Here is a 9842-nt window from a genome sequence, read left to right as displayed (position 1 = left end):
TTATTCCCCAACTTCATCATATCAAAAATTTTTAATAAAAGCCAAAGATTTTAATAAAAATAATTCAAATTCAAAACAATCAAAATCGAATATAATCCAGACTTAAAAATAACTTGAATTTGAAGTAATTTAAATATAAAATCATTTTAATAAAAAAATTTAAAATTTAATTAACCTGATCAAATCCAAAATAAAAATAACTTAAAATTGAATCAAATATCGAAATGATCTAGACTTCTAACAATCTAAACTTAGATCATCTTGAATTCAAAATTAATTGAACTCGTGGTAATTTAAACTTAAATTTGAAAATAATTCAAATTTAGAAAACAAATAAATCTTAATCAGTCCAATTTTCACCTCTAATCCCGACTGCTTTGATGGGAGAGAAGGGATTCCATCGTTTGTGAAACATTCACCAATCAACTCAACAATTAGAAAAGAGAAGATGGAAATTAAACAAAACAAAAACAAGGAAAAAAAAATGAGCCCCTTTGATCTAATGCATTGATCATGTTAACCAAAATTTATTCAAAAAGAACAAGAAGCGAAGGCAGATGAGGGAACAAATACGGTTTTATAATATTCTTAAATTCAATTTATGAACGTACATTGGACAAAACTCCAGAGTCCACACCAAACATTATAACAATAGAAGAAGATAAATGGGAATAAATTTTGGGACTCTTATACCAAACCAAATCCCTCATAATTGGCCAGGGAATTAATAAATAAATATCATAACTTTAGGGGATGACGGACCCAAAAGTTACATCTAAAAAACATGAAATATAATAAAAGAATTAAAAGAAAAAAACTTCGAAAAATGTGTCAGCCCACCCCTCCCCTCCCCTCCCCTCTAATATCTACAACACCCACCCCAACCTATAATTTGCGTCCCACAAAATTTCTGCTTGCTCATGATAAAACTATTCGTCATGCAACGTAACCTTCAAACATTCAGCACAGAAGAACACGAATCCCCTGTGCAATAACTTGACAACCATTGCAAATAAGATACCTGATGAGCCAAAGCTGTTGCTGCTTTACTCACGTAGTCTTCTAGTCAATCACAATTCAACCCGCAAATTTCTAATACAGGGCCATCTTTCGAGACAAATGGGTTTACTCGGACCCACATAAGAGTCAAGATTGAGGCCAGCAGAATAGACCACACCAAAATGATGGTTGGCATCCGATCTTGTTTCCCAAGCAAGCCTTTGAGGAAAGGGTAGAGGTGGATAATAACCCACAAGGCAAAAAATAGCCGCCCGAACAATGGTCCCCATGAATCATACCCGTTATTGATGGCATCCGAGACCCCCACTATGACGCCAACTATGTTTATGATCAATAAGGTGGTGGGAGGGATCAACAAGGATGTCCATTTGAAGAGGTATAGCTCAGAAAATTCACCGTCATCTGCTCCTTTGGAGGTCACAGTGAAGCTTGTGTTGACACCAGCCAGAACCTTTAGTAAACCCTGAAAGAGGGCGAAAAGATGTGATGAAACACCTCCAATCACCCAGAACTGCTCATTTCTCCACCAATCATCAATTCCAACACCACCCCACTGCATCTCAAGAATACTAGTTGCAGCAATTGACATGAAGAGACCCATAAATACAAGACTGGCATAGTTGCTAATCTGCAAGTGAGGCAGGATTACGTGTTAGAAAAGGTCCTAGTTAGTAAGTACCAAGTTAAAATCAGCAGTATAACTTAGGGAACACAGCAATCAACCATGTATTGGAGGGACTTGCTTACAAATGAAAACACAAAACTCGACAAAGAAACTAGCCTTAAACACCCTAATTCTCTTCTTTGAGGATAGCAAGTGAAAAATGCTACTTAAAAATAAAAATTCACAAGTAAAAATGTTAGAACAGCGCAGAAAACAAGAATGATATCGTGATATGGTCACCATCGGAATGAGTAGCTTCAAAATTATCTAAATCATGATACCATAACAATGTCAACCAATCAGTAACACATCTAGAACTTCAATTAAGATATGCTGGCGTGGGCACAGACACATTTCAGGTTTTGAACAGTTATCAAGGGCTTAATATCAATTGAAAATGAGTCAATATGAATTAACATTTTTCTCTAAAAGCTAGATTTAGATTTTAGTATGGAGCATAAAACAAGACAAAGTGTGTTCTTACCTCAGGAACAATAAACTTTCCAGTAAGGAGACAGATAGCTGGAAGGGTACAGTAAACAAGCAAGGGGATGGAGGTCCATGGATATACAACTGAGTTTATGTAGGAAAATCGTTCCAACCATTTCAACCCACCCCCATATCCATACCAAATGGGACAATGTCTGCTTAAGAAAATTTCAACAGACCCAAGAGCCCAACGCAGAACTTGGTGTAGACGATCTGAGAGGTTAATAGGAGCTGAACCCTTAAAAGCAGGTCGTTTAGGTATGCAGTACACAGATCGCCAACCATGACAGTGCATCTTGAATCCTGTTAGGATATCCTCAGTCACAGAGCCATATATCCAGCCAACCTGTTTTGCAAGTTGAAAATTTTGATGATTATGAGACGTTACTAAATTACAACTGGCCTATATTAGGTAACAAGATTGATTTCATGTTTTTACTCACTTCCTTCCCCCATTCTGTTTTATCTTCGTAACCACAACTTATGACTTGAATCGCTTCTCTTAGTAATGATGCAGGGCTTGCATTTTGAGGAACTCCACCATTCTCCAGATGAGTGGAAGCCACGAAAACAGGAGATTGACCAAATTTCTTCTCTAATTTCATTTGTGATGTCTCAGATGACCTCTGAGAATTTGACTCTGATAGTAGAACACAGATTCTAGTTTAGAATGTTATATTAAAAGTACATTGTAGACTCACAATAAGATTACTGGAACTCTCACTTGCCACTTCTTAAGTAAACCCTTACCTGAAATTCCCTCTTCAATGTTTTCAAGAGCATGTATCTGCTTTGAAGCTTCCCTTTGCTTAGACTTCTTCTCCTTCCTTAGCTTTGTTTTCTTGTTCTTTCTAGAACAACAGCACGGGCAGCAGCACCATTTTGGCAAACAATTGCAGGTCTTGCCAGGAGGCTTCTTGGTAACTGGTGCATCAAAACCATAAAGTGCTTGCCTTCTGAAAACACACCCTGTTCCAACATAAATTGGTCCTTGTATGCCATCTAATCCTTTCATGTTGATCTGTTTTTAATTTACGAGATTAGATTATGAAAGATTAAAAACCAGATAATTAATAGAAAGAAATGAAATATACTTACATCAAAGAACACAACATTCCGATTTGAGTATCTATCATGTCGATCAATTCCATCAAATCTTTGAGGAAACTGCACATAACAAACTTTCTTTCCTGAAGTTGGGTCCATCATGAAACACATGGCTTCTCTAAGAGATTTGCTATTGTTAATATAGTGATCACAGTCAACATTCAGAAGATAAGGAGCATTCGAGAGGACTGCTGAGACTCGTATCTTCAGCACAAACAATGAAAGTTCATAAGTTTGAAACCATGTGTTAAATTAAATGCCAAAAAAGAATGAATCAGAAAAACAAAGAACTTGTGCCTTACCAAAGCATTCATGGCCCCAGCCTTTTTATGGTGTTCAAACCCTGGCCTCTTCTCACGAGAAACATAAACTAGGCGAGGCAACTCATTTCCTTCCACATCACAAACACCACTATGACCTAGGAAAACCTGTCAGAAGACATTTTAGTTATGTGGTGCAAAAAACAACATCAGCTCCCCTAAATCAAAATAGCAAGCAGCTCAAAGTCACCACAAATTATGTCTCAAGATACAGTATACCAACAAAAAATCTGTCTCATTAAGAGAACTAAAAATTAAGAAACATTCAAAGCCCAGGATGAAGAAGGATTTGCAAACAGCCATGCACATAAGAGGCAGCAAACAACGAATCAAGTCTTAAATCACGAGCAACTTTCACAACTCACAAATAAAATAAATAAACCCATTTTCCCAATCAAACATTAATGCTGCAAGCCTGTACCACATGCATGGCCACCAGAAACAAAACAAAGAAACAGTGTAACAAAAAATGAACCTTTTCATCAAGGAATGCTTCAATCCTAAAGGCGATGTGTTCCCAACAGTAAAAATTTCTCCCTTCATCCCACAATTCTTCTGCATTACAAGCACTTTGAATATAATAAAAAAGAAAAACATCTCACCTGAATCATGCCAGGATGGTCACGAACACTGTTTCCAGGCCATGGAGTTCCATCCTGCATTGTCCAACCATCCTCAGGAACCTTTTGTGCTGTGGAAACCAATCCATTTATCCTAACTTTAAATTCTTCATACTCTCTCTGCACAATCAAATAATAAACTCATAAAAGAAAAAAAAAAAGCATTCCATGCTATTAAGTGCAAAAATCATAATTGCTAAATTCAACCTCGATGGATTAGAAAGAGGAGATGATTTTTAGAACTCAAAATATGAAAGTACTCCAACAGAACACATGTTACAATAATTGACAAGAAGTCACACACCTTCATTGCTCGCCTTTCCCTCACAAAAGCTGGATGGACTTTGTTCTTTAGGTAGTCTATCTTCTGAGAAAAATACCACTCCGGAGCACGAGGCTCAATATTGAATTTTTTACAGAAAGGAACCCATTTCCTAGAAAATTCAGATGTCTCAGAGAGAGCTTCAAATGTAAGCATGGCAGCACCATCATCTGATACATAGCAAGCAACTTTATCGACAGGATAATCAACAGCAAGGATGGACAGAACAGTGTTTGCAGTGATCAATGGAGGTTCTTTCATTGGATCCACTGTACTCACAAAAATGTCTATACTAGCTAATTCAGATGGTTTGCCTTCTTTCTCATACCTGTGCATAACAATAAATTAGCAAGGAAAGTGGCATCATATTCAAAATAGCATGAAGGAAAAGTAGACATGGAGGTGGAAATCTGAATTCATGTCAAATAATCATGTAAAAACATCAAACATGGTAAGCTGTGGGCATCACCACAAACCTCAGAGATAGTCGATCAAGGTACGTTTCACGCTCTATGGGGTACCATTTTGGGAATTGATCCAGAATCCAAGAAACAGCAAACCATATTTCACATATTACAGATGTTAACCACAATCCATAAGCATCCCTGACCGGATGCAGAAGTCTATAGTGAAAAAATAGGCCAAGAATTGCAAGACGGAGTATGATGATCATTCTGTATGGGTTTATCTTGCTTGAAGGAATGGGTAGCTTCCTTGAAAGTGGTTGCCTGCCTTCATCCATCCTGAAAAGAAAAACCACTTTTTAAATGACAAAGAAACTATCATACAGATACAAGCAAGAGAAGCCATTGTGCAGAATTTCAGAAACAAATCTCCCTAAAAAACTGTCAATTTTTATAGACACTATAAACAAAATTCAAACCATATACTTTAAACAGTCAATTACATGGGCAAATCAGCATCATCCAGCTCCTCTCCATCAAAGTTTCCACTGTCATTCTCTCCTTCATGCTTAACTACCTGAAGTCTGTCATTCTGCCTTTTCTTCCACTCCTCCATTCGATCCTTCCATGCGACACTTCCATATCCATATACTGCTATATCTTTCTTAGGAACCAGTGGTCTAGGTTGCACTGCAGCATTGGAAACAGTAAGGCCCAATACTAGAGAGAATTAATTCAAATTTGGCAACAAACAGAAGGATAATGACTTACAAGGTACGGACGGATCAGTATAAGGCATTGGATGAACTCTATTTCCGTGACCCATATACGGGGGTACAATGAGAGCATGATGATCAGCAGAAATCTCTGAACCCTAAAACAATAAAAGCATTGTTATAATGCAACTATTGTTGGTCAACTACGGTGTAAAAACACAGAGTATCCTTATTTTGGAACTTAAATAAATATAAATAGAAAACTCACCTCCTCACCATAGGTCAAGAGAGGAATTTGAGAGCTAGGAGGGGAAGAATTTAGTTCAGAGTGTGCATGCATTCCAGAGGCACTAGGGTAGGAACCACGGCCAGTGTTAAGACGTGCAGCGAGCATAGCCTCAGCAACTTGTTGAGGATCCAAAGCATCATAATCAAACTCATTGTCCAGATCATCTATGTCATCTTCTTCCTCATCACCTTCAACCCTAGGACTGCCTGCAGTTTACATCACTGGTTAGGGATACTTGTAAGTCATTTTTAGCTGTCAATGTAGACCATATATTGAAGGAACAATCTCACCTTTGATTCGTTTGTATCTAGTTTTGCATTGTGGGCAAGCTTGATTTCCCTCTCTTCTCTCATACTCATAGCAGGGCCTGCAGACAGGGAAAGCACATTCATTGCAGGCAACAAAGGGCTCTCCATCCACTGTAATTTCAATTTCATCCCCACAGATCTGACATGTTTGCCCACTCAATTCTTTCACAGACTTTATCTGATAAGAACCACAACCATAAAGACAGTACCATCAGCACCTGATCGTGAAATGTGACAACAAATTCAGCAAAAACTAAAATCAATGATGAAAGTTCTATTTCCAGAGCCCTGAAGGATGGTAGTTCCCACTGAATTTCACAGATGCTTTAATGTACTAGAAGCAAACAAGCTAATTACATCAAACCTTGATCAGTTACCAATGAAACCTACTAACATTTTCATTTCAACTTACCATGCAACATTTTGATTAAGGCAAGATCTCACAAACAAAATAAATTATAGATATATAAGGAATTTATTTCCTCACTACCAGTTAATTATTCTATCAACACGTGGGCCTGATAGATTCACAAAGCCAGCTTCACTCCTGAGAGTGTTGCCAGAAAACATGAAACAAAGAACAAAAAGAGGAGAAATAAAGAAGGGAGAGAGGACAGGAATTAACATGTTCTGCTACAGCTTAAATGATAAATGCATACGCATCCTGAGGAGAGATTAAAAATGCTATAACTACTTCATTAAAGATTTACGTCAATATTTCCTACAAATGCAGAGCTCACTCAGCATTCTGAATAAATTCATGACATCCATTTGTCACTTTCCAAAAGATTTGAAAATCTCAATAAATCAACAATTTGGCGTGACCAACATGTACACAAGAATCAGAATCTTATGCTTCCTTCCAAATCATGCCAAATTCCCAGAATCTAAACAATAGGAATACCAAATCTCAAATGCAGAAAAGATATCTTAGCCAGACCTAATAAAATCACAAATCATACAATTAACAACAAAAAACTCGCCTTTCTTCACCTAAATCAACATTTATTTGAAAATTTTCATGGAAATGTCTATTAACCAAACAACACTCTTAACAACTCAACATTTTTATCCTCCTACGAAGAAAAACCTAAAACCCCAAAGAAAAAAAAAACCATAAGATTTAGAGATTTATGGCTCAAATTGGCAAGAAAAAGGTACCTAATTGTGTAAATCTTACATTAAAAAAACCCAAACTTGTTACATTTCTAGTGAAATTCCGATCAGAAAAAAGCTCAACTTTTTCACATTTTCTAGCAATACACAACAAAAAAAGAAAGCCCATTTCATAAAACAGCAAACTAAGCAAATGAGTATTCCTCAAATAACAAATAAAACAAAACATGAGAAGCTTTATTTCTTTTCTTTTTTTTTTTTTTTTGAGATTTCGAGTGTCTTACTCTGGCATTTTCATCTGCATTTATCAAAACAAACTCATTTCTCTTGTGAGAACCAGCAATGAGTCGACCTCCAGTGTCCATAACTCACTACAGTGACAAAAACAAGAGCAACCCAACTCAGCAAGACTCGGTCTCTTTCTTCACTGAATGAACTCAACTCTCAGCACCACCAATTCCTTGAAAAGATCCAATTTTGGTCCCTTCACCTCTCATCACACGAAACTCAAATCGCAGCTCCCGGAAAAGTGTAGTCTTTGATGGTATAATAATGTAATAGTATGATTAAAAAGAAAGAGTGGGTTTTTGATTGAGAAGCAAGTTTGTTCGGTACCTAGCTGGTTTGGTCTCAATCTAAAATGACTATTTGAGAGAGAAAAAAGATAAAAAGAGAGATAAAAGAGTGATGAGAGTGTTGAAATGTGAACGCGTAACAAAGAAGGAGATGAGATGCCAGACCGAATACATCTAATGAGAGAGAAAAAGAATAAGAAAGAACAACCCACCAAAACAATTAAAAAATAAAATCAACAAAAATTATAAAAAAAAAAAAGACAGAGAAAAAGGGCCAGCAAAAGTGGTGGGGTCCGGAAAGAGATGGTGGTGGCGATGGGTGTTGCCCCACCACGGTTGGTGGACAAACAAAAATAGTTATTTCCACAATGAAAAAGAAATTAAAAAAATTATAAAGTTTTTTAGAAGTTTTGGAGATAGAGTGACAGAGAAATTCAGTGTACTAAAAATTTTGTTCTTGTCTTTTTGTTTTCAGTTCAGAACTCTTCAAAGCAAGGATTCCATCTGTTTGAGTTTGGGTAAGTGAAAGTAACAAAAAAATACAGAAGAGAGAAGAAGAAGAAGAAGAAAGAAAGAGCAAAAGAGCAAACGCACCGACTGGCAGAGTGCACAAAAAATAATGACATGATCTACGCCGCGTGAGCAGATCTTACACCCTAGCTCTCTTTTTTTACTTTTTTTTTTTATTATTTTTATTTTTAACTCTTTTTACCTTAGGTTCTTTTTTTGGAATATTTTTATATTTTTGGTACCAAATTTTTGGCCAAAAAGATGAACTCTTGTTTTGTGTTTATTATCCAAAAAGAAAAGAAAGAAAATATTTATTTTTTATTTTGTTCTCTTTTAAATGATATTAATTGCATATATTATATATAAATAACTGAAATTTATATTAATATATATGTAAAGTTTATATTAAATTAAAATTATTATTTTTCTTTTTTATAAGTTTTTGTTTCTATAACCAGGTTTTGTTTAGTCAGAAGATGAAAATGAAGAAGGATAAAAAAAAAATTTTAATCTAATAATGGGATTTACAACATATGTTATTTTGTAGTTTAACTTTTATATTAAAATTTTTTTCTTTTATCTTACCAAAAAGAGTATTAATATGTTTCTAAGATCTTATTTTTTAAAATGAATGAACCGAGAAAAGATTATTTCCTTTGTTTAATCCAATTAAAATTCCAAAAATAAAAAAAAAAATCATCTTTTAACCATGAATATAAGAGAAGAACGGCAATTCTCTTACTATGCACAGTTCACCACTTCTAAATCATTTTGGTTGGAAAAGAAATGTTGGATTTTTCATTAACAGTACTTTTTGGGGTAGGATTAGTGCAATGTTGTATATTAGGTTGGATTTTTAATTTTAATTATCAAACTTTGTTTTGTTGATAATTTTAAATTTTAAAAAAAAATTATTCCCAGTAATCAAGAGAACATAAAAAGCAATGAAATTCATTTTATAAATGTCAAAGCAAACCCAAACAAGAAATTGTTAAAAGCTCAAGAACATTAACGATACAATGTATGGATCACATTTGGGTTGTCTGACTGCTCACCAACTCCATAAATATAATAAGCAAATAATGGATAAATTTTTATTTCTTATCGAATTATTAAACAGTATAAATTTTGAAGAATGAAATTGAGAGCTGCGATACTGTATAACATAGTTTTAGTTGGCTGTGAATCTAGATTTTTCGAGTATTGATTTACCCAAAGTTGCAATATCTGTCAGCTTCATCAATTAATTTTACGTCAGCATCACACAATAATGGAAAGGAAGGCCAAGCCTAACTCAAGGGATTCTATGCAGCCGACAGAAATCCCTGTCAAAATAAATTTTTGGCCGTAAAAGATATTTTACATGACATTATTTTTTTATT

At 35.2% G+C, this 9842-nt stretch overlaps 1 protein-coding gene across 1 annotated transcript; it reads right to left on the bottom strand.

Annotated features, from left to right (window-relative positions):
- Positions 1–558: 558 nt before the first annotated feature.
- Positions 559–8596, bottom strand: LOC111299804 (cellulose synthase A catalytic subunit 2 [UDP-forming]). Its single transcript, XM_022895260.2, has 14 exons — positions 7660–8596; positions 6242–6437; positions 5931–6157; positions 5718–5820; positions 5450–5636; positions 5019–5285; positions 4525–4870; positions 4203–4340; positions 3583–3708; positions 3272–3484; positions 2924–3194; positions 2617–2813; positions 2169–2519; positions 559–1648 (listed from the first exon to the last, which is right to left on the bottom strand). Exons 1-14 carry the CDS (start codon positions 7738–7740, stop codon positions 1067–1069), a joined length of 3285 nt encoding a protein of 1094 aa, XP_022750995.2. The 5' UTR covers positions 7741–8596; the 3' UTR covers positions 559–1066.
- Positions 8597–9842: the final 1246 nt, after the last annotated feature.

Source organism: Durio zibethinus, chromosome 18, assembly GCF_047325235.1.
Source record: "Durio zibethinus cultivar Kanyao isolate XHJ-2024 chromosome 18, ASM4732523v1, whole genome shotgun sequence".
Lineage (NCBI taxonomy): Eukaryota > Viridiplantae > Streptophyta > Magnoliopsida > Malvales > Malvaceae > Durio > Durio zibethinus.
Note: the sequence above shows the minus strand (reverse complement) of the source record. Positions and strands in the feature narration are given on the sequence as shown.